At 51.5% G+C, this 24,727-nt stretch overlaps 1 protein-coding gene across 1 annotated transcript in view; it reads left to right on the top strand.

Moving 5' to 3' along the window:
* Positions 1-24,011, top strand: part of WWC3 (WWC family member 3) — a 112,362-nt gene extending 88,351 nt beyond the window's left edge. The window contains exons 11-23 of the mRNA XM_078065073.1: positions 892-1,457; positions 6,711-6,831; positions 7,610-7,684; positions 8,137-8,223; positions 9,251-9,443; positions 10,586-10,753; positions 11,103-11,254; positions 12,103-12,268; positions 16,282-16,446; positions 18,915-19,007; positions 20,612-20,839; positions 21,289-21,416; positions 22,811-24,011. Of these exons, the coding sequence (XP_077921199.1) occupies positions 892-1,457; positions 6,711-6,831; positions 7,610-7,684; positions 8,137-8,223; positions 9,251-9,443; positions 10,586-10,753; positions 11,103-11,254; positions 12,103-12,268; positions 16,282-16,446; positions 18,915-19,007; positions 20,612-20,839; positions 21,289-21,416; positions 22,811-22,877 (2,209 nt within the window). The 3' untranslated portion in view covers positions 22,878-24,011. The remainder of the gene's footprint in view (positions 1-891; positions 1,458-6,710; positions 6,832-7,609; positions 7,685-8,136; positions 8,224-9,250; positions 9,444-10,585; positions 10,754-11,102; positions 11,255-12,102; positions 12,269-16,281; positions 16,447-18,914; positions 19,008-20,611; positions 20,840-21,288; positions 21,417-22,810) is intronic.
* The last annotated feature ends 716 nt before the right edge of the window (positions 24,012-24,727 follow it).

The following is a 24,727-nucleotide window of genomic DNA, read 5'->3' as shown; positions in this document are numbered from 1 at the left end:
ACGAGATCATGACCTGAGCCGAAATTAGGAGTCAGGTGCTTAATTGGCTGAACCACCCAGGCACCCCTAAAAAGGCAGGTAACTTTAAAAGAGAAAGCTATACCTAATTATCATGTTACAGTGGCATGTCCATGAGCTTCATCATTCCCTTTAGCTTGTTTTTCTCCTACCAGAATTTAGAACAGGAAGTGGTTGTAAACACAGAGTGGGAAAGCAGCTACATTGTATTTTTAAGAGGAGCATGTGATTCAGGGAATGTGAGGAGAACCAAGCTTGGCTGCAGAATAGCGAGTCTGAAGTCAAATACGTCTAATGATTTTATAATTTACAGCTTCTGAAGTGTATATATCCATCTCCCTGTGCACATGGATAGTTTTATTTTGTTTTTTTAAAAAATGATATGAATATTTTTAAAGTAAGAATTGGATGCTCAGTAATAGCTTCATTTTCAAATACTTAGTATATTGTGAGGCGTAATATTAACGGCTTTCTATGTATTTTCTCAGTTATTCCTCCTAAAAATGCCACGAGGTAGGAATGATTATCTCCCAGCCCCCAGTGAGAAAGTGGGGGGTCCCGAAAGGGCAAATTGCTTGACCCGGTGGGCTCAGCTAGTCTGCGTTTGAGCTGGAACTTGAAGTCAGGCGTGAGTCTCTGATGTTACCTGTCGTTCTCTACTGACATTCAAAAGAAACAAAGGAAGTACTAGCGAAGGTGCCTTATAAATGCTTGTGAGTGGTTAAAGACATGCTCTGGTTAATGGGAGGATGGGGCAGGATTTCGTTCCCTCTGGAACAGACCAGATGCTCAGCTTTGCAGTGGAGAACGGTGGGGCTCAAGCACAGGTCTTCGGGCCGCTTTTCTGAGAGCGTGGGGTCTCTCTCGTTTCAGCCTGTCCGCCAGCACCCTGACTGTGTCTTCGGGGAGCAGCCGCGGGTCCCTGGCCTCCAGCCGGGGCTCGCTCGCCTCCAGCCGCGGGTCCTTGAGCTCCGTCAGCTTCACCGACATCTACGGCCTCCCGCAGTACGAGAAACCCGACACCGAGTGTGGCCAGCTTCTGCGCTTCGATCTCATTCCCTTCGACTCCCTGGGACGAGATGCCGCCTTCTTAGATTCCCCGGTCCCCTCGGGCTTCCACAAGCAGAGGCGCTCCCTGGACACGCCGCAGTCCTTGGCATCCCTGTCCTCCCGCTCCTCCCTGTCCTCTCTGTCTCCCCCGAGCTCGCCCTTGGACACGCCCTTCCTCCCGGCCTCGCGCGACTCCCCCTTGGCCCAACTGGGGGACAGTTTCGAGGTGCCCGGCCTGGGCGCCCTCGACAGACTGCGGGCTCAGGCCTGTGCTTTGGGGGACGAAGACTTGCAGGGCACGGCATCCCTTCAGCCGCACGGGTTCCCCGGGGATGGGGAAGGACCTCGCGAGCGAGGACCCCAAGTGACCGCCGCTCCCACGACTGCAAGTAAGTACTGAGGAGTGCTGTGGGTTTTCTCCGTCCCGGGAAAAGAAGGGCTTCGGGTTCGGGGAAGAAATCGCGTGCAGTTGCACTGAAGCCCGCCGCCTCTTCAATTCCATGGCCAGCTGTAGGTTTCAGACTTGGTAGGGTGAGGAGGAGGGCACGCCTGCTGTCTGTGTGCTTTCCTCGTGGGGCCGTGGGGTCTGGGGCCTGGAGAGGTCACGGAGATGGCCAGGTCGTCTTTCCCAGGCGTTCGGCTTGTTTTCAGGACGTGCTTCATCGTTGAAAAGGACGGTAAGCACCACAGTTTCCCGTAGTCAGAGGCTGCCAAGGGGGTCCTGGGGCCTCCGTGAATTCCCGCAGCCCCAGGGTGCGTGTGGCCGAAGAGCAGCAATGGGCTGGGTCTCCCTGTAGCCCCGGTGCACATCTCTAATTCCTTTGTCCCTGTGACTTCGTCTCTTAGCTTTTGTCCTTACAGTTTTCAAAGGTGTAATTTATCAAACATGGGAATGAAAGTGATCGGTGTAATTTCAAAAGACATGCCAGTAAGCATCCGTCATTTCTACCCAACCGATTTCTCTGGTGGTCCTCAAATCGAGCAAGGCGAACTTCACGCATCTGGTCCGTGTTAATTCAGCTTCTCCTTGGTGCCCGGGCCTTTCCGGTGGTAGCCCATGTAGAAAACGGAACTGGTGTTCTAAAGAATATTCCAGCTGATGGCTTACGCACAAAGCAGGGCCTGGGCTCTGACCCTCCTCATCTTGACCCTATGTGCTTTTCTAAGCCAAGCTCCAGCAACTTTAACTCCCTTAGGTTTCCAAGAGGACCAAGAGCAAGGTCTCATTCCTGAAGTTCCTGAACTTTTATTTACACAGCAGAAAGGTTTTAGACATTCCATTTAGGCAAACACTAGATATTTGTGTAGCTTAGTGGATCTTAAGCAGGGGAGATTTTGAACCCTGGAAGGTCCTTGTCAATGGCTGGAGACGGTGTTGGGTTGTCACAAGTGAAGGCCGTGGGAGGGGGTACTGCTGGCATCTGGTGGGTGGAGGCCGGGGATGCGGCTCGCCATCGTGCGGTGCCCGGCACAGCCCCCGCCTCCGGGAACCATCCGGCCAACATGTCAGCGGTGCCGAGGCTGAGAAACCTGGCCACGCACCGGTGAGCGGTTCAGAGCAGGGGGCAGAAATTAAACGTGAGGACAAAGCCAGGGCGGTGTAGTGGAAACGGCTTCAGACTCGCAGCTTAGAGGCCCAGATCCTGTTTCCTGGCCTGTTGACTGGCTGGCCGTGTGATCTTGAGTGCATCCCCGGACTTGGCCGAGTCTTGGCTTCCCTGCCCGTGAACAAGGCGGTCTTCACTCACCACTGTTCTCTTAGCCTGAGTTTTATGTATATAACCACACTGGTTATTGTAGCTATAATAGAAGAATGGTCTCTGTTAGCACCTACACGCCGGACCAGAGATCTGTGAGGTCGGGAGGCCAGCCCTGTGGCTTTTTGGCATCAGTGATTTTGCTGTCTTCTCTGTGTTTACAAGCACGCCTCTCATATCCCCAGGTATACGGTTTCTGGAGTTCACATATGCAGGTGCCCCTCATTCCCTTTCTTCTTTATAATCACAGGGTCAGTGCTCCATGTTTACTCCTTTAATTCAAAAAAGAAAACACAAAATCGGGACCAAATTGCACATCTGTTGCTTAAGCTGATTGCCCTCAATGCCTCACCTCCCTGCCCGCCTGTCTTTAAAGGCTGAGACACAAGAATATCAGTCTCATTAGGCAGAAAATCCCAAGGCCCAAGAGCCCTTTTGGGCCAGGGGAAAGACAGGATGAGAGGGAGAAGAGCTGACTTAATTTCTGGTCCTGATTTCTTTACTTTTTTCTTCCCACTCTGGCTGACGTTATAATGGTTCAGACTCCTTAGGCTGGGAGGTATTTGGTTATGCTACGTTCAGGTACTGCCGCCTCGTGGTCAATTCTTGTATGACAGTGTCAGTAGACTTGGGTCTTTATAAACTCGAAATAATTAACTCAGTGAATGCGCTGGTCCCGGTGGGTGCTCCCAGAAGGCTGGATTGGGTAACCAGCTTCAGGCGTGGACACACAGTGACTTTTTGCCTCTCTTGATGTTTGTGGGAACACTTGAGCCTAGAGTCATCAGGGATCTTTGTACTCCTTATGTTACTCCACCCCTCGTTTACGATGCCTGCCGTCATGTAGTTCCCCCTGACTTTCTAGTTTCCTTAGGAACAGCACAGTCTAAGTTTGACCTCTGGCAAGTTTTAGAAAGATAAAATTGTAGTAAGCTGAAATTCAAAATTGCCCAAACCTACGAAGGAAGCTCTAGGAATAATTTCTTCCATTGTGTTTTAAATCGATCTGTGGAGGCGGAAGGTGGGACAGGGGAGTGGGAAAATAGACTATAATCTTTAATGTTTTTAATATTTTTACTACATTTTTATCTTTCTGGGATTTTAAAAGCCAAATGTGTCAGCACACCCAGCTGGCTCAGTCCGTGGAGCGTGCGACTCTTGATCTCGGGGTTGTGAGTTTGAGCCCCACGTTGGGTGTAGAGAGTACTTAAAAATAAAATCTTTAAAAAAAGCCAAATGTGTCGTGATTTTTGAAATCTTTTCCTATTTTCATTTCCCATTAGTATTTGCTAATCTAAATCTGGGAAAACCTTGATTTAGTTCATCCGTTTATTGACGTTTTTATGATATTCATACTCTGTTTAAAATTGTTGGCTTAAATTCTGCAGTTTTTTCACTTTGTGCTTTTTTTCTTTATCTCCTTTCTCATGCGGCTCGACAGAAACGTTCACTGTAAGTGACTTGGAATCCTTCACCTTGTTGGTCAGGCAGCAGGCACATCTTTGTATAGTGAATCAGTGTGTTCAGGATGGGAGGGGTGTGGCCAAGAAGGGCATATCGCATAGTTGTACTTTAATGTAGCTCGCTACTTACCATTATTATTATTGTTGTTGTTATTATTTCAGCATTAATACTTATGGCCACTAAAGTTGTACAAGAACTTTTCTAAAAGCTGGAAGTACTTATTCCTCTGTATTTTTTCCCAGACTTCAGTGGCTTTTATTATTTTACTATATGCCAACTGGCAGCTTTGCCCAAAATGTGATTTTCATTATATTTTCTTTTCGTCAAGCAGTGCTGATGTCCTTAGGTCTCAGTGTCTGTCTGTCTGTCTTTAATGATGGAAAGATCAGAGATTTTTAAAATGAATGTTTGGAGGACTGTTTATTCCTTCCCTCCCTGGCATTGCCCACCCCCCCCACCGTGCTCCATCTCGCCGTCTTGAAGCCCCGGGGCAGATGGCAGGGGGTGCAGCGTGGGATCTGCTGTGCGCTTTTTCTTACCCAGGGCAACTGCTGATCATACTCCCTTCCGACACCTGCTGCCAGGTGCGACTTACTCCGTGAATGCAGTAACTAAGCCTGGGATCACTGAGGATTAATTCCTTCATTTCCTTTTTCTCCTCCGAGACTGCCATTGCAGTGAGAGAGAAACGTTGTGAGCGTTGCACTGTCGGGTTCACCGGAAGTGCTTGGGATCATTGCTTGGTGGTATTTCCTTGAAGGAATGCAAGGCTGGGCCTAGGAGCCAGGCTGAGGGTCAGGGCTAGGGATGGAGATAGGGAGCGGCTTCGTTGGTCGGAGATCCATGCAACAAACGGCTTCCTTCTGCGATTCTGAGCTGGGTTGGGTCCTCCCATGTGGCAGGAGTGACAAGAAGTGCTGGACTTCGAGAGCCAGCTTCGGTCCCTGGCCAGGGAGGAGCGTGTAGGTGCCCACGCTTGGCACTGCAGACCTTTGGAAGGACAGCTTTTGTCCGCAGTTGAGATCGTGAGACCAGAGACCACAGCCCCGTCTGTTTGTATGTTGTCTAGCGTGTTTGCATTTAATCGGTGTGTGAATAATGATTTGGTTGAAAAGCGAGCTGGTCATCAGTGGACTGGACATTTCCCTCAACGTAGGGATGCACAGGTGCCTAGAGTTTTGTGGTCGGAGTGTAGATGGCCGAAGAGAAGCACAAAGAGGACGGAGGGACCCGCGCTGTTAACAAAAGGGATCACAATGTCAGAGGAAGGCTCAGTTTGGGGCTCCATGTTTAATTTCTGTCTTCCCCCCGAGTCTGCCTCTCCGGAAGGCGTGGAGACTCCCGCGTGCGCATTCACACCTAGCACGGGAGGACGGTGTGCCTGCTTTTATTGGCTCTGTGAAAAGGAACTTGTGAGGGAAGGAGCAAAGACAGTGGATGAAATGCTAAAAGGAAAAATGTCGACGGCTATTTTCGGCTCTCGATTAAAAGAGCTACAAGGCAAAAATAAGCTGCCTAGTAACGGTAGTTTGCTAACTGCAGGAAAGCAATTTTAGAAACACATCTGGCCCCAGGGCTGCTGGGAGGACACTGCAGGGGGGCTGTTTCCAAAGGCTGAGTCGGGGATCAGCTGTGTCCTCTGACTTGAACGTCACCACGTCTTGTTAGGGTTTATTTGGATAATTAAAAAAAATGTTTTTTTTCTGAAAAATATAGAGTATATGTTTATTGTATAAAATATGGGAAATACCAAGCAGCATAAAGAAGGAAATGAAAAATACCCCTACCTACCACTCACATACGTTTAGGTAACAGATGCTGTCTGCATTTGGGGTAACCTTTCTTTCCCGGTCTTTCAGGGATGATGGTCTTTCCCAAAGTGTGACATGAAGGGGCGTCCCCCCATCATCTTCTGTTCTTTGTGCTCATTAAGGAGGTGAAGAGAGATTTGTGACTGTCCAAAGAGCTTTTATGGGCGCCTGGGTGGCTCAGTCAGTTAAGCATCTGTCTTTGGCTCAGGTCATGATCCCAGGGCCCTGGGATCGAGCCCCATGTGGGGCTCCCTGCTCAGCGGGAAGCCTGCTTCTCCCTCTCCCTCCACCTGCCGCTCCCCCTGCTTGTGCTCACTCTCTGTCCAATAAATAAATAAAATCTTTTAAAAAAATTTTTTTAAAGTAAGGAGCTTTTAAAGAAGTAGCCAGAAGTCTATTTCTTCAATTTTTCAATATTAAAAATAAATTGTGAGTGCAGCATATTGAAACGTACGCATCTATATATGATGTATGTCTATATAATGGCGTGTCTCTGGAGCACTTAGTAACTCTGTATGTGCTGTAACCTAGAGTGTTCATTTCTTGGCATCACGGTCCCCGGCCTCCCATGCTGTCACCTCCTGACCCCAGGTGTGTCTCTTGTTTATAGCAGTGACTCTTCGAGAAGACGGTGCCAAGAGGTTGGAGAGGAGAGCGCGCCGAGTGTCTGCATGCCTGTCGGATTACTCGCTAGCCAGCGATAGCGGGGTATTTGAGCCTCCGACCAAAAGGTTAGAAGCTGATCTTCTCCCTCAGCAGACTTCCCACGGTGTTGCTGTTAAGCACAAAATATATGCGTACTGGGACTTGTGCATATCAAAACTGTGTGTGTCTCCACGGCTAGAATCTCTTCCTGGCTTCTCTCAACTTTGGTAGGCTGGGCCTTAGCAACCCGCCAAGAAAACTCCTCTGGCTTGTGTGTGGCGTCTGGAGGTTGGCCCTCCTTCCGTGGTTCGAGGATGACTTCCTCCTGTCTGGCCCTGGTCACTTGAAGGCCTAAGCCCATGAGAGCTGGAAAAGGAGAGCCAGTGGTTAAGAGAGACCTGCCTTTCTGGAAAGGGCATTCATTAGAACTGAATGTTCTCCCTCCTTCCCCTCTTTCCTAAGCTAGAGGAATCACTTTGTAACGACAAAACACCTTTTGGGATTCTGGACTTTATTTCGGTTTGATAAGTTTGATGTCATTGTTTCCTTTCAAGTGTCTGTCGGACATCTCACTTACTGCAGATGGTTTAAGAGTTAGTTTGGAAGTTTGTCCTGAGCAGCACATGTGGTTTTGAAAGGTATCCCGAGTCATTTTCTCAAAACCAACAGCACTTTGTAGGCAGGTACCCACGGAGGTGTGTCATGGGCCTGCTGTGTCCTGTCAGTCACATGAAGAATTTATTTAAGTCGCAACGTAAGAAAGCTCTTCTCGGTAAGAAGCGCCCCAGCATGAGAGAGCTTCTGCCAACCCGGCAGTCATCGGCTCCCGGGGGACTAACCCCGGTGACTTTCCGGTTTGTTCAGGAGTGAGGATACTGACGAGTCTGCACACGGAGACGCTTGTGGGAATGAAGGGCCCCAGATCCACGTTGGATTTTTGTGAGTACGGGCCACTCCTACCCTGTCGCTCCTAGAGATGATCTGTAGCTCGGCGCCCACCCAGTGACCCACCCTTGCAGGCCGGGAGGGATGCGGGGACCCCCACGGTCTGGGTGGCGCTCCCGGCCTGGACACCCTCTCCCTGCCCGCTTCGGTGGCTCACGTGAGGGGACAGAGGTGGCGGGAAGGAGGGCTGGGGAAGAGCGGCTCCACTGCCGTCCCCCAGCACTGAGGGTCACGGCTGGCAGCTGTCCCCTCATGGAGCTGGGCTCCCGGGGCCGTAAGCAGGGGCACGGGACGCCCCGGGCAGTGGCCGCACAGCCGGCCCGGAGTTGCCTCTGTCCGCGGCCGCACGGAGCACACGCAGCTGCGGGCCGCTGCTGGACATCAGTCACCAGGAGGTTCCCGCTGCGGGGGGTGCGCAGCCTACGAGCTTCTCTTTTATTTCCTAGGCTCGACAGCGCCAGCGAGTGTCTTCTTGTGAACGTGCTCCAGCTAAAGAATTTTGCGGGGCTGGTCATGAAGGAAGACTGCAAGATGTAAGCTGGCTTGGCGGCAGCGGTTTGCCTCGGGGACCCGGGGACCACCCCCGGCCAGCGGTGGCAGCTCCTGGGCCGCCTCCACACGGCGCGGCTCGCTCACCTGTTCTGCTCGGCACTTGCGGGAGGGCAAAGCCCGTTTGGGAACCTGAGGTCCAGAGTTTATTCCTAATAAGATACCAGGCGGTGTCTGAATAGACAGGATCGGAAGTTTTAAGAAGAGTGGGTGATGTGGTGGCGCTCCGCTCTGTGATCCTGCGAAGTGAATGGAGAGGCTTCTGGCTGGGACCAGGGGCCCTTGTCTGAGCGAAGGAGAAGGAAAGTCGCGTTGTTGCCATTGGAGGGCGCGACCTCTGTGAGCTCCGTGCCCAAGAGGGCTGCCCAGCGGGTCCCACTCGCCAGGCGACAGAGCATACCAGTCAGGGGCCATTCAAGCCCAAGGGTGCAGTCCCCTTCCATGAGTCTTTACAAACTTGTCCTCTAAAGAGGACCCTGGCCAAAGGCCTTGGGAACAACCCGGTTGTAAGTGGCTGAGGGCTCACCCTGGGATTTTGCTCACCCTGATGGCGTACTTCGCGGCATTCACCAGTGTTTGAGCTTCTCGTTTGTTCCCTGCTGAGAGTGGACAGGGCAGGAAGCCCAGGCTGGTGTGAATGGTCTTGGAGGCAAGGCAGGCAGAGCTTGAAGAGGGAGCCAAGAGGCCATGGAGAGATCAGTGCAGGTGGCTGCCCAAAAAGCTGGTGAAAGCAGGACCTGTTTGACTCCTTCCAAAGTCATAACTACTGACTTGTAAGCCTTTCTCTTCGTGAGTGTTTTTCCCTCCTGATCTCCAGGGGCACGTAAATGCTTTGGGCTTACTCTTAGTTGAGAAAAGGACCTTTTCCAAAAGACTTTAAGATTCTGCCTGTGGGCATCCGAACAGGGAAACATACACATGTATACGTGTGTGTGGTTCATGCGTTTCTTCGCACAGATCTGTCAGTAAGTGTCACCTCTCTGTTTTTTTCTTCCCTCTTTCTGGTTCCAGACACATCCGCGTCTATTTGCCACCGATCGACTCTGGCACCCCAAACACTTACTGCTCTAAGGCTCTGGAATTCCAGGCCCCCCTGGTATTTAATGAAATTTTCAGAATCCCTGTGCATTCAAGCATGTTGACGTTGAAGTCACTTCAATTATATATATGTTCAGTGAATCAGCAGCTGCAGGAAGAACTGCTGGTATGTCCCTCCTCCTCCCTCCCCCTCTCCCTCCTCCCCCCATTTCCTTTCTGCTCTCCTCCCCCCCTTCCTTTCTTTGTGTTCCCATCAGTCTTTGTCTCTCTCCTGTCCCTTCTCTTCTTGTCTTCCTGCCTTTTTTGTGTGTGTTTCATTCTTTCTTGTCACTCCATCTTTTGTCCTCTCTTTCTTTCTTTTTGTCTTCTTTATCTTTCTGCCTGCCTCTCTCTCTTCTTTGTCTTGATCTCTCCCTCCCCTCATTCCTTCCTGTCTCCCTCCTACCCTCCCTCCCCTCCTGCCTTTTTCCTGTGGTGGGTTGCTTAGAAATTGTCATCATGTGAAGCGATCTTTGTAGCTGGGAGTACAGAAAGGGATTTGTCTTGCCAAGTACACTGTACTTTAAATATATTATCTCAACTAATACTTGCAAGACTTCTGTATTGCCCTATATTGCTTCCAGTTGAGGGAACTAAGTGGGGTTGAGAAATTGGGCAAATAAAAATAGAGGATGGTCAGTTAAATGTGAATTTCAAATAAACTATGGATTCTTTTTTAATGTATGTCCCATGCAATATTTGGGACATACTTAATGCTTTAAAGAAATCCATTCTTTATTTGCAGTTCACATTTACTGGCTGCTCTGTATTTTATCTGGTACTCCTTGAACTAAGACCATGAGCAGCTTGTGTTCAGTGCCCCAACCATGCACTGGCCGGGGCCATGACTTGGAAACCAGGATGGTTTCTTTGTGAGGTTGGAATTTCTCCCCTTGGTCTCACCCCGGCAGTAGAATTAGATGGTGGCGTTCAGCCAGCCCTGTCTTGTTTCAGAAATCCCTGAGCGACTCCACAGCTCATCAGTGGGCAGACCCTGAGCCTGACCTCCCACCCCCACCCCCAGGTTGTCCACTCTCTGCCCCTGTCCCCCTCCTGGCACCTCCCCATGGGGCCAAAGCAGCGGGCCAGGAGCCTCAAGAAGATCCTCTGCTACCACTTTCATTTTACTGCAGTCCTTTGAAGAGCAGTGACACATTCTGCCTTTCAGGTTATGACTGAAGGGCGACCTTGATGTTTTACAAGATTCCCCTTGGCTGTTAAGGTGAAATCATTCAGTTCTGCCTTTTTCCCCCCTAAACACTCGTGCAGGGCATTGCTCAGATCAACCTGGCCGACTACGACGGGTCCAGCGAGGTGCAGCTGCGCTGGTACGCGGTGCACGTGTTCAGCAGCTGCGGGCCGCCCAGGGCGAGGGAGAGCGAGCGGCCGGGGGGTGCCGCCGGGGACCCCGCACAAGCTGCCGCCGCGGGAAAGACGGTACGGGTGCCCGCCTGTCCCGCCGCCGCCGCCCGCTGTCACGGGGCTGCGTCTCTCACGAGCGTCTCCGCACACTTAGTGTGGGAGCGTAGCGGTGCCCGAGGGGCAGGTTCAAGGGGAGGCACGGGAGCGGGAGGCTTCGATGCACATGGCCCTTCGTGACGGTGGCTTTAATGCAGACGAGCTAGTGATGGGGAGCGACACACGGGTGGTTTTAACGTTTGCGCCCTCGGAGCTGCACGAGGTGGCCCGGCCACGTCCTGCTGGCACGCGGCGTGCGCTTCTTGGCCCTGGAGAGCCCGCGGGGGCGGCCAGCCACGGCTCAGGAGCGCCCGTGTCCCCCCCGCAGGACGCGGTGACGGCGCTGCTGGCCCGAACCACAGCCCAGCTGCAGGCCGTGGAGCGCGAGCTGGCCGAGGAGCGGGTGAAGCTGGAGTACACGGAGGACGAGGTCCTGGAGATGGAGCGGAAGGAGGAGCTCGCCGAGGCCGTGTCCGAGAGGTACCCGAGGCGGCCCGTCGGCCAAGCCTGCGCTCGGTAGAGGCCGCCCTGCAGCGGCGGCACAGAGTAGACGGGCGAGCGCCTCGAGGGAACGGGCTGCTGTCTGATCCCTTCTGCAGGCACCATGGCACTGCTCGACTTCCACGTTTTTCCACGAAGAGCGTCCCGTTTCCAAAGCTTCCTGCTGCTTCTGAATAGCTTTGCCTGAATTTACTGCAGGGAGGGAAAGGGCATGGCCGAGGGGTGGAGTATGTATGGCATTCGGGGACTGGCGGGAAGCCGGCCGGGGCTGGGAGCCAGGGCTCGGGATGCTGACCTCTTCAGCAGCTGCAGCTGGCTGGTGGGGACACACAGACCGTCTAACTGAAGGCCCTGTCACGTGGTGTCCCCTAGAAAACAGGCCCTTTGACTTGATGGGAAGAGCGCCTGCGTGCGGTCGTGGGCAGCACGTGGGGCCCGTCGGGTGCGTCCGCGGCCGTGCGTGGCGTGCGGCAGGGCACCCGCTCCCGTGACGCGCACTTTGTTTTTTTCAGTTTTTTAAGGAACAGTGTATTTTATTTTTGTGACACTGTAGTTCTGGCGAGGGGTTTTTACCAAATTCAGTGGAGGGTAGGCAGAACGTTTCATGCACGGGAGGAGGAGGAAAGGGAAGGATCCACAAAATGCAAAACACGACATCCTGGAGAGCTGTTAGCATCGGCTCCACTACACACTAGTGCAGGGCACTGGAGAATTCCTGATAAAGAACAGAAGGCAGGGGGCACTGGGGAAGTTGGGGAAGAGAAGAGGCAGGGAAAGAAGGCCACCTGGACACACGTGTTGTGGGTTTTTGCAATGCCTGCCTGTAGGAGTTGGCAAGCCGACTCCGTGGACAGCGGCTGCAGCAGCTGCGCCCAGACCAGCCCCCCACACCCGGAGCCCTGCTGCGTTGGCGTCGACCCCCTCCATGGACACGCATTTGCTGGCCAGGCCGATCCTTACAGCCCCGAGAAACTTCAGCCTCCACCTCTGAAGGTAAGTGGAAACGGTCAGGGGGCTTCTGGGGCCCCCTGATGTTCTGCCGCCCAACCCCGGGCACGGCCCTGGACGGAGGGCGTGTGCACCCCCCACGTGAAACGGGAGGGGGTGGGTGGACGAGATGGACGAGATGAAGCTGACAGGCTCCAGTGTGAGAGTGGAACGGTGTGGCTTACCTGCACACGCTCCCCGTGGCCGTGACCGTGGCGACTGTGTGGTGGGAAACGGACCGTGCTGTCGGATCGGGGGGCTATAGACAAGGGGGCATTTCACGGAGAGCCGAGGGAAGGAAGGGAAGGGCTGAGTCTGTCAGTGGCTCAGAATGGGCACAGCGGGTAGCACAGACCTGTCTCTGCACTCTCCACTGAGAAGAAAGGGGCGCCTGGGGGGCTCAGATGGTTAAGCGTCTGCCTTCGGCTCAGGTCATGATCCCAGGGTCCTGGGATCGAGCCCCGCATCGGGCTCCTGGCTCAGCAGGGAGCCTGCTTCTCCCTCTCTGTCTGCCTCTCCCCCTGCTCTCATGCTCTCTCTTTCTTTCTGTATCTCTGTGTCTCAAATGAATAAATAAAATTTAAAAAAAAAGAAAAAAGACAGCTACAGCTAGAAAGGGCAGATTGGTACTCCATGTTTCCCGGTGATGGCCCGTTCCCATCTTCAGGGCCCCGTACGGCTCAGGAGGTCTCATGTGTGATCGCTTGGAAGTGTCTCATCTCTTTGCTCCCTTTGCGACATTAGGCGCTACAAAGCGCCCCTTCGCCCCTTCTGTTCACCCAGTCTTAGCTGTGCTCACGGCCACATCTTCAGCGAGGAAGTCTTTCATGTTTGCCGTGACAGTCTGATGAAGCCTGTGAGGTTGGGAGACACTGAATCCATGCTCTATGGAAAGTTTTTTCCCAAACTGTTCAACTCCTCGAAACGTTTTATCACCATGGGCCCCACTGTCACCCCAAAGCACAAGTCCCGAGAGACGTGGCGTCAGCTTCCCAAGCTGCACACGTGCGTGCGACCCCTCTAGAGGAGCTGTTTCTGTGGCCCAGCCTCCCAGTGGTTGCTGGTGGTCAGCGTTTTAAGACCTTTAAAAGCATGGGCTCAAATGGGGGAGGGGGCTGTGGAAGGTGAGTTTGGTGTGTTGTCATCATCCCCACCCCCACCCCCACCCCCACCCTCGATTTTAATTTTGAAATACTTCAAATCTACAGACAGGTTGCTAGAGTAATAGAACAAATACCCACATGCCCTTCACCGGAGCTCCCCAGCTGGTCGTTCTTCACCACGTTTGTGTTCTCTCTTTGCGTGCGCACGTGGGTAGGCGCTAGGCCGTGCAGATGCAACAGTGAAGAAAATAAACGGGAAATCCTGCCCTCCAGGAGGAGGCAGGCAACAGCATCACTCAGGAAAACACAGCAGGCTTGAGAAGAGGGGCTGCTGGAGGACTAGATGGTAGGGAAGGTGGGGTTTGCGTTTTTAGAAAGATTTCCTATTTTAGAAGGGGTTTATATTTAGAAATATAGATTTGCACTTATATTTTAGATCGGGGTCGTAAAGCGGTGCAGCTTCTATGGATAACAGCATGGAGGTTCCTCAAAAATTTAAAAATAAGGGGCGCCTGGGTGGCTCAGTCGTTAAGCGTCTGCCTTCGGCTCAGGTCATGACCCCAGGGTCCTGGGATCGAGCCCCACATCAGGCTCCCGGCTCGGCGGGAAGCCTACTTCTCCCTTTCCCACTCCCCCTGCTTGTGTTCCCTCTCTCTCTGTGTCTCTCTTTGTCAAATAAATAAATAAAATCTTAAAAAAAAAATTTAAAAATAGAACTCCTGTATGATCCAGCAATCCCACTTTTGGATATATCCAAAAGAATGGACATCAGGGTCTCCAAGTATTTGCACACCCATGTTCCTAGCAGCATTACTCAGGATAGCCTAGAGATAGAAGCACCCCGAGAGTCCATCTTCGGATGAATGGATAAGGAAAAGGTGGTCTGTCCATACAGTGGAATATCATTCAGCCTTAAAAAGGAAGGAAATCCTCTTACATTCTACAACATAGGCAAACCTTAAAGACATTGTGCTAAGTGAAATAAGCCAGCCACGGAAGGGCGAATACTGTGTGATTCCACATACAGGAGGTCGCTAGAGTATTCAGATTCACATGGACAGCAAGTACAAAGGTGGTCGGTAGGGGACAGGAGGATGGGGAGTTGTTTAATGGGCTGAGTCAGTTTGGGAAGATGAAAAAGTTCTAGAGCTCTGTTTCCCAACCATGTGAATATATTGAACACTACTGAACTATACACTGAAAAATGGTTAAGGTAAATTTTACGTGTTTTTTACAATGAAAAAGAATGAAAGGTCGTGGAAGCTTCACTGAGAAGGCAGTTTTTGAGCAGAAGCCTTAAGGCAGGAGTCTCAGGAGCCTTGTGCGGGGCTGGGGAAGAGCATTCACATACAGGGAGCTGCGAGTGCAGGCCCGCAGGTGGGGGTGTGGGGGACTGATGAGAGAACAGCAGCGAGACCAGTGTGGGGCAGGGGGCTGTCAGAGCCAATGATAGAGGGAAGGGAAAAGACCGAATCATGTAGGGCCCACTCCAGACTCTCCCTTTTCTCTGAGATGATCGGGAAAGTGGTGGGTGGTTTTGAGCCCAGGGTTGACGTGATCTCACTTAAGTTTTTCCGTGGATTTTTCTTTCCTTCTTTCTTTCTTTTTCTCTCTTTTTTTTTTTTTTTTTTTGAGAGAGTGTGCATGCGAGTGGGTGGGGCGGTGGGGGGAGAGGGTGAGAATAGCCCAAGCAGACTCCACACTGAGTGCAGAGCCCAACGCAGGGCTGGATCTCATGACCCTGAGATCATGACCTGAGCTGAAATCAAGAGTTGGACGCTTAACCAACTGAGCCACCCAGGCGCCCCATGATTTTTCCTTTTCTAAAATAATTTTTTGGCATGAAATTTATAGAAAATGAAGTGAACTTATTTCACAGTGAACAGTTCAGGGGCATTTAGTATGTTTACAATGTGGGCAACCACCACTCTGTCTAGTTCCAAAACATTTCCATCATCCCTAAGTAAAGCCTCGCACCTATGAGACTGTCACTCCCCAAGCCCCTAGCAACCATCGATCTGCTTTCTGCCTAGGAATTTGCCTGTTCTGGGAGCTTCTCTCTGTTTCATGGCTGAGTAGTATTTCCTTGATTGGTATCCCTCCCTTTGTTCATCCATCCATCTACGCATGGACATTCGGACTGTCTTTACCTTTTGGCTACATGAATAATGCTGCTGTGAATGTTTGCGTGCAAGTATTTGTTTGAACACCCGTTTTCAGTTATCTTGAGTGAATGTCTAGGAGTGGAATTGCTGGGTCTAACTTCAGCTTTACCAGGACCTCCCGTGTTGCTGGATTGAGAAGAGACTGAAGGGGGGAAGGAGGTGTGGAATTGGGGAGACCGGCCAGAAGCCTCCTGTGCCAGTTGGGCATGAGATGATGGTGACCCAAAGGGAAGTCTGATGAAAAGTGGTCAAACCATGCGTCCTCATGGGGCACCTGGGTGGCTCAGTTAGTTAAGCATCTGCCTTCGGCTCAGGTCTGGGATCGAGCCCCGCATCAGGCTCCCTGCTCAGCGGGAAGCCTGCTTCTCCCTCTGCTGCTCCCCCTGCTTGTGCTTTCTCTCTCTCTTTCTGTCAAATAAATAAATCTTTAAAAAAAAAAAAAAAACAAGCTTCATCATAAACCTGGAGCCAGTAGGATTTGGTCTCGGACTAGATACAGTGTGTACGAAAGAGAGCAGAGTCCAGGATGGCACGAAGATTTTTTTTTTTTTTTTGGCACGAACAATTGGAGAGTAGAGATGATTCTTGTAGGAGGAGATGCGTGTGTAGTGGGGAGGAATATCAAAAATCGTTTTGGACATCAGCATGAAATGCCAGTTAGAACTCTGAGTGGAAAAGACCAGGGAGGTTCATGTGAAGCTTATTGCTCATGTTCTAGAAAAAGTCATGGTAATAATGAACTACTCTCTAGGTCGATAAAGAAACCAACACAGAAGATGTCTTCCCAGAAGAAGTAGCGAGTCTTCCGAAGGAGAGGCCCAGCCGCAGGGCTCGCGGGTCGCCTTTCGTTCGGAGTAGCACAATTGTGCGTTCGCAGACCTTCTCCCCTGGGGCACGAAGCCAGTACGTTTGCAGAGTAAGTTGAAATTCCTTTGCCTCTTGACTGGAACGTTTTCTTTTTTCTTTTCTTTTTTTTTTTTCCCTTTGTCATGTTTTATTTTTATTGTTCATGCTGAAAGACCTGTATGTTCCCCCAAGTGCCGATAATGCGCAGCCGCACGGGGGGCTGTGCGATCAGTATGGTGGCCCATCTACCCCTCGCCCATGCATAGCTCACTCTGGATTTCTTCAAGATTCTGATACATTTCTCCCCGGATTTTCAGTTTGTATGTGTACCAACTCATGCTCGGGAAGCAGGGCGAATAGGAGTAACAGGTTGGAACAGGGAATATCCTGAATTGGGTGGAGATTGTTAAGTCAGGCCACTGAGTGGTCGGAAGTCCTGAAGTGCAGCTTAGCTGGGTCCCAGGGTGGACGGCAGCCTTGAAGACTCGGGGCACTGAGACAGGGTTCTGACCCCCCAGCCCGTAAATTCTCACCCCGAGGTGATGGCGGGAGACATCGCGTGGTTCTCAGCCTGGGCTGCACTGTGCAGTGAAGTCGTGGAGGCGGGCGCTTCACAGAATGCTGGTGCCCGGGTTCCAGCCCCAAGGTCCACTGCGGCTCAGGGTGGGGCCTGGACAGCAGAGCTTGGGGAAGAGCCCTGATGGTGCTGATGCTGAGAAGCCCGCTGCGGTCCTTGAAGATAGGACGGAGGTTGGAGGTTGGCCAGCAGTGGTGATGTGACCGTGACAGGACGGATTAGGAAAGAGAAGGCAATTGGAGGGGTAAATGGTCACGACACAGTGGCCTGATGGGGCTGTTTGGATCGAGGAGAGCTTTGAGCCTTCCCGCCTCCGAACTGGGCTCGTTGAAGTAAAGCCCCTTCCCTTGACGGGGACTGCCGGGGAGCTGGCTCTGGTTGGGCAAAACCAAAGTTCAGTCATACGAGAGAAACGGGCTCAGACGTGTGCTAGAGACACCGGGAGTATGGCTCAGGGGTCCCCTGGCCCGTGCTCAGGGTCAGGAACTTGCTGGGACCCACAGAACTCGGCAGAGCCGTTAGATTCACTGTTGTGGTTTATTACGGTGAAAGGATGTAGACCAAGGTCAGCAGAGAGAGGAGGCACGTCGGGCAGCACTCAGGAGAGACCTGCCGCAGGCCTCCGGGTCTCTTCCAGCGGGATTGTGCGGATGGTCTGGTCACCTGTCACTGCTGGGAGAGGCCGCACGCATGGAGTATTGCCAACCGGGGGTTTTGTGGGAGGTTGGTCACACAGGCAGAGCTGACTGCCTGCATGCCTGACCTTCGTCTCTAGAGGTCAAGCTGATGGCCTAAGGCCCCCACTATAAGTCACATTGTTAGCAGAGACTGTGTGGCCTGGCTCGAGGTCCCCAGGTAAACAGAGACACTGAGGCAGGACATCCCAGGGGGTTACGGATCACTTCCCAGGAGCTGGGCAAGGACCAAACCTTTCTTGGAGCAAGGTTAATCCTTTATCCCACGGCGGGAGTGGGGGGTCCCAAGCTGCCCCGGGGCCATTTGCAAGACCCGCTGCACGTCTCCCCACAGAGGCCAGGTGTCCCGTCGTGGCTGCCCTGGGTCCCACGGCATCCGGCCCGGGCACCCCGCCCCATGAGGCTGCAGCCCCGTGGGGGCTCGTGCTTAACCAGACACCTACCCGGAGGCGCTAGACCCAGGGCTGCCCTCAGGTCCCTTCCCCGCTGTGGGCTGTTGCCGACCCACCACCGAGTGGGCTCGGGTCCGCTGGGTGAGAAGGGCGGTGCGCGGCAGGAGGAAGTCCTCTGCGTCCCCAGGGGAAGGTGTCCGGCTCCGGTGCGGGTTCTGGGCCCTGCGTGAGAGCATGCATGTCCGGGGGACGCCGGGAGAGGCTTCTTCCTTCTTGTCTGTCGGTCACGCTGGAGTGAGGGCGCGTATACGCCGCCGGGCCACGGCCTTTCCGGAGTATTTGGGGTTAGTTGGCGTGGAAAAGAAGGCCACGAAGGCAAGGACTTTGCCTTTCCCACAGATACGCATTGATCCGGAAGCAAGAACCCGCCGCCGAAGGTCTTGGCTCCCGTAAAGAAGGTGTCACTTATTTGTCTTTTTAGCCGCAGACCTTTTCCCGCGACTGGCAGCGTGGCTGTGAGTGCCGCCGGCTCGTCCCCCTACCAGGAGCGGGGTCTCTTTTTGGAAAGTCATTGCTCCCCAGCTCTTGGCAAAGCCAGGAACAGAGCGAACGAGGAGGACGTGTAACGTGAAGGGCGGTGGGGCGTCGGTTCGCTTATTTGGTCCGTTCTGGGTTGTCTTTCGTTTTACTTGGTGCTTGGCGTAGGGGACATTGCGTCCTCACTGAGACCAGAAGGCTTGGGAGACGTGCCAGCTGTCGTCCGTGCGTTCGGGTCCCCGTGAGGAGAAGTGAAGTCACGCAGTTCAGCCACACAGAGAGAATGAAGATTGCACTTCTGAGAAAGTGTTTCTGAACATCATTCTTTTTGGCACAGCTTTATCGTAGTGACAGCGACAGTTCGACGCTGCCCCGGAAGTCCCCGTTTGTCCGAAACACCCTGGAAAGACGGACCCTTCGCTATAAGCAGGTGCGTGCCACGTAAACTAATACGGAGCCTGGACTTAACCCTGGGAGCTATTTTTACAGAACTTAGAAGGTAGTATTTTAGGTAACATTAATTTAAAGGTAATATGTTTGCTTTTTAAAAAGGTATTTATTTCCTTATTGAGGTATAATTCTTAGAAGCCTATATATAATGTCAAAATGTTACCACTCTTAATTTCCTAGGATAACATCATGATCTGAGATAATTCATGATCTTTACCTTTTTAAATATAATAAATTAACAAAGAGCCAACCAACCTATACAGAAGACTCTCTTTTGACGAGGGAGTATGTATAGTTGAGAAATTGGTGCTTTTCAGCATAGAGCAGTCTTCTGCAAAGGCCTGTCCTGCTGCTTGCATTTACTTTACCCACCGAGCGTTTCCTCCACGCGGCGTCAGTTCAGAGAGTTTTGCTGCTTTCTGTTTGTAAGCGAGTAGTTCCTCGTCTTTTTCAGGCTAAGATTCTTTTAAAGAGATAGTAGTAGATCCAACTGTCTGTGTGGTGCCTGTGTTTAGAGCGCTGTGGACACCACGGACTGGGTCACTGTTGTGGGGACTGCCCTGCGCGCCCCCCCCCCCACCTTGTGACGGCAAACGTGTCTCCAGACACTGCCCAGCGCCCCCTGGAGGGCCAGGTCATCCCTAGTTGAGAGCCGCCGAGCTCTGCTATGAATTGAGCAGTGCTTTTAAGTGAACTTGTACTTCTTAAATCATACCATATCTTTGCATTCCAGTTCCGTACGTGGGCAGAATAGTGTCATGTGCGTGTAAAAAGCCTACAGTTATCCAGCCCACTGAGCAACGCTGGTGTGTGTTACAGTAACTGCCTTTCCTGAGGTCGTTTCCCTTTGGATGGGAAATAACTGTTCTCAGCGCCACACACAAAAGTCTTCTCTCATCTTAGTTTTCTTACACATGGCAGGTTTGCTTACTTGAGGCTTATATGGGGAGGAAAGGTTTTGACAGCTTGTGTGTGTGAATGTATAATCTTAAACAAAAAGCACTCAGATGGTTTACGACATGCTTTTCCCCCTTTATACCATGGATCATTTAAGATTTTCCAATATATTTTTTCTACTTTTTACAGTGGCTGTATTTTATGCTGACCTTATAATTCACTTAATCCGTTTTCTCTTGTTATATATTTAGGTTTTCTCTGTCCTGAACTTGAATTGCATCACTTTTGCATGTCATGAGTTGTGCCTTTCAAAGGCAAGTCAAAATGAAATTTCAGAACCAAAGAAAATGCGTGGCTTGATGTGTATTGTCAAGTAGAACTTCAGAAAGATTGTACCCATTCTTTATTTATTTACTTGTAAGATTATACCCGTTTTTGACCCCACCAGCTCCATATGGGACGGTCTCTTTCTCCACACTTTTGCAAACGCATGGGTCACCATTAAAGCAGACCATTAGCGTCACTAACTTGATATTGAACTGGAGACTTAATCTCGCCCAAATCTGTCTGACACCGGCCCCACGTAGAGAGACACCCGTCCCCACTCGTTGTGGGAGGACCTCGCAGACGGCCGCGGCGCCCCGGTGCCGGCCCCGCGTGTGTGCTCACAGCTGCCGTCTCCCGCAGCCCTGCAGGTCCTCCCTGGCCGAGCTCATGGCCCGCACCTCCCTGGACCTGGAGCTGGATCTCCAGGCCTCCCGAACGCGGCAGAGGCAGCTGAACGAGGAGATCTGCACCCTGCGTGAACTGAGGCAGCGCTTAGAAGACGCGCAGCTCCGGGGCCAGACGGACCTCCCCCACTGGGTGCTGCGGGACGAGCGATTCCGGAGCCTGCTGAAGGAGGCAGAGAGGCAGGTGAGAGGCCGGGGCCCTGCCTGGAGAGACCTGCCACGGGGTCCCTCTGGCGTCCTGGGCCCGCCTGGGCATGATGATGGAGCTGTACTGTAAACACTCCGAGTGCTCGTCTGGAGGAGCTGGGTTTCTCCCTCCGTGGGCCGGGCAGCTGGTATTCCCAGTGGCACCAACAGCTGCCTCAGGTGGGGGGCTGCTGGAAGGAAGGCTCCCCAGACCCTCCTTCTGGCATGGCCACCCTCCGCTTTGTAGTGGAATGTTCTGGGTCCGGTGTCTGCCAGGCATGACCCCAGGGACCCCAGTGGCTCCTGTGAAGATTCCCTGTAGCAGGCGTGTGTGTGGATGGGGCAGGCCTTTCTCCCCTCGGGAGCCCAGGGCTGGGAGTCGCTTTGTTCCTTCTTCCTTAAAACTAGAAGTAAAAATGTCTCGTTCATCCAATGGTGCCGTTCCAGACAAGACAGACCAAACTTGACTTCCATCAAGAACAGGCAGCTGAGAAGATGCTGAAGAAGGCCTCCAAAGGGGTCTGCCAGCTGCGTGGGCAGAAGCGCAGAGAGCCCATCCAGGTGCAGACCTTCAGGTAGGGAAGGCCGCAGGCCCCACTTGCTTGCTTTCCTTTTACTGTCACACCTTTGCCGTCATAAAAAGTAAGTATTTTTAAAAAACCCACGGGCAGTTCAGAATAAAACCAGAATCCCCACTGCTATTAGCATTTTGACTTTTTCTTCTTTTGATCCTTTTTGTCTAGACACCGGTTTTGTTCATGCTGCTTGTCATAATGCGGGTTCGAGTTTGCATTTTGCTTTTTTTTTTAAATAAAAATATCCTGTGTTTCCACATAATCTGTTGTCTTTTTTGGCTGTAATGTTTCATCTAAGATATAATTTGCCTAACTACTCTATTTTATAACCTTCTTTCCAAATACTTGCTATTGTGAACAACCCAGTGGTTGACATACATATATATTCACACGGATCGCCTTTGCCTTTTTACCTAACTTTTGATTGAAGCATAACAGACGTACAGGAAAGCGTGCATTTTGTATGTATGAAGCAGTTCGGTGAGACGTCCCAACTCCGCACGGCAAGAATCGAACACTCTCGGCGCCCCCCCCTTGATTTCCCACACCAGAATAACCACAGTTTTGAATTTGAATGGCGTACGTTAGTTTTCCCTGTTTTTGTTTTTCGTATGAGAATTAACAGCGACATCTATATTCTTTTGTGTCTGACTTTTTAAAAAATCAAGGCAAAATTCACATAGCATACAAGTCACCGTTTTAAAGTGAGTGACTCCGTGGCATTTAGTGTAGTCACAGTGAGGTGGAACCGCCCCCCTATCCAGTTCCAGAACATTCCTTCACCCCAGAAGGAAACCCCGTCCCCATGAAGCAGCCACTCCCCGTTTCCCCCTCCCCACAGCCCCTGCCCCCCCACCCCCACCCCTCTAGGCCGCTTTCGCTCTCTCTGGCTTTGCCAATTCTGGGTGCTCCATGTAAGTGGAGTCCTGCACTATGTGATCTTTTGTGCTTGGCTGCTTTGACTTAGGATAATGTGTTAGAACCTCAGTCCTTTTTATGGCTGAATAATATGTGTCTTTTAGCCTTAATTTTTTTATACCCTGAATTTTCACATCCCCGTCATAAAGGGACCTACAACACTGTAACTGTCTTCCTTCAGTCATGATTTAGAACTCCTTCATTTGTATAGCTTTTCATATTCATTCGTTTGTTAATAAAGCAAATATTTGTAGAGCACCTTCTACACAGCAGGCCCTCTTCTAGGTGCTGCAGACAGCCCTTACCCTTGCGGGCCTTCCTGACGTCTGGCAACATTTAGAGAATCCGCATACAGATAGATGTGTTGTTAGGAATTGAAGTTCACATTTTTGTATGAGTAAGAGAAGCTGTCATTGATATGAGAGCTTTCGTTGCATTTATATCCACTTCTAACCTGTAATCCTTTCCAATCCCAGGGAGAAGATAGCATTTTTTACAAGACCAAGGATTAACGTACCTCCTCTGCCTGCCGACGATGTTTGACACTGCTTTGTACACATGAAGTATTTATCTGCCTGGTTTATTTTCATGAAGTTCTTAGACTAGCTAAATTTGTCCTTAAAATATTTGTGCAAAGCTATTAATATACACACTTTGTAAAAAACACACACATATATCTATACATATATATTTTATAATAGTGACGGCAACAGGGCTTGGTTTTTCCTTGTTGTGAAATTGACATCTCTGAAGACAGGTTATTTTATAAAAGATCAACTATCGTGTTAAGAGTGTACAGTTTTTACGCTGTTTTATTTGACTTAAAGGCTGGAAGACAGAAACAAAGTGAGTTCAGGCAAATTCACTGTATTGTAATTTATTTATAGTACTTTTTTTTCCTTGAAGGAAAATACTGACTTTAAGATGTATTTTAAGACTAAACTTTTGTGCTTCAGTATTTGTCATGCTGTAGAATGGAACTTTGGGGCCAGTTTTGTTTCTGACACCCAAACGCAAACACTCTGCTGAATTCGTCACTTGTATCAGTTTCCAGTACGCGTACCTACCGTGCGCCTTGTACACTCCGCACCCCGCGTTCGCTTCCCACCCCGGCCGCGCGTGCGTTGCCGAGCTGTGTCCCGCGCGGACCGCGCCCCGCCAGCCTGTCCTGTTGTCATGTGCGTCTCTGTGTGCTCCCTGGGAGTGTGAGGCGGGCCCCCGGCCTGCAGCCGCCTGTCCGGCGGGGCGGCCACACTGCCTGCCCTCCCAGACCACAGGCAGCCCCCGCTTTGAGTCCGCCCCATCCGATCATGACCAACGAGGCAGCGTGGAGCTCCTGCACTGTGACTCTGTCATGAAGGGAAGCGACGAGAACTAGGAGCGCGTGTTTCCAGACGATCCTTGAGTCCACGGAGGGGCGTAGCGCTCATAACGTAGACGTGATGGCCTTTGAAGGCGCTCGTTTGTGGAAGGAAGGAAGCAAGCACGTGTGGGTAACGGCAATTACCAGCGAGTCACTGACACGAGAGTATTTGATTTAAATCAAACTCCGACCCCCCCATACTGGAGTCTACCCAGTATTTCCTAAGAAATCTTAGAAGTAGTTCTTGAGGGGAAAAAAAATTTTATGTAATAAAATGTAATAAAAATATACCAATATTCTTTTAAAATGTCAAATGATCTAAATATTTTGCCGAACGCCTATTTATTATATATGAAATGCGCTCTCCCTTCCGAGGCCTCAGGCCAGTAAACGAGGTGGGTCACACGAACCGTACAAGAAGACAGAACTCTCTTCTAGATCTTTCTGCCCCTCCCTGGGAAATGCCCACCTTGAATCAGAGTCTCTCTCTCTGTCCTCATTAGTCTGTAACCGCCCCCTTGTATAACCTGCCTGCCTTTTTACATTGTTAAAACGGAATTTTGTAGAAGCATTTCATTGACACGAGGCCTATCACAGACAGGGGGTTTGTCCCTGGCGCCGGGACTGAAGACGCCGTGCTCTCACAGCACACAGCCCCAGCTTTCTCTTTCTGCCTCTAGTCGCGCTGCTTTTTGTTGGCTAATTTCTCTGGGTACGTAACCCCCAACGGAGGTAGAGATGCGCCAGGCCCCAGAGCTTGCCAGAACCGGCCCCCCAGCCGAGCGCATTGCCGAGCAGGTGAGGACAATGGCAGGCCTTCTCTGTGCCCCCAGCTGATGATACTTTTAACTCCAAAAAAGAACTGCCACCAGACTCGGGCGTGTGGAGGGCAAATCATGCCCCTCTCAGGCGCCCTGCTCCCTGGCTACGGAAAGGTCCCCGGGAACCGTTGGGCCGGAAGTGCTCCTTAGCACCTGCCACGTGGAGCACTCTCTGCGTGGGATGGGGACTCGAGGCAACTTTTCTGCCA

Source organism: Halichoerus grypus, chromosome X (genome assembly GCF_964656455.1).
Source record: "Halichoerus grypus chromosome X, mHalGry1.hap1.1, whole genome shotgun sequence".
NCBI lineage: Eukaryota > Metazoa > Chordata > Mammalia > Carnivora > Phocidae > Halichoerus > Halichoerus grypus.
This window is presented reverse-complemented; position numbering and strand designations above follow the sequence as displayed.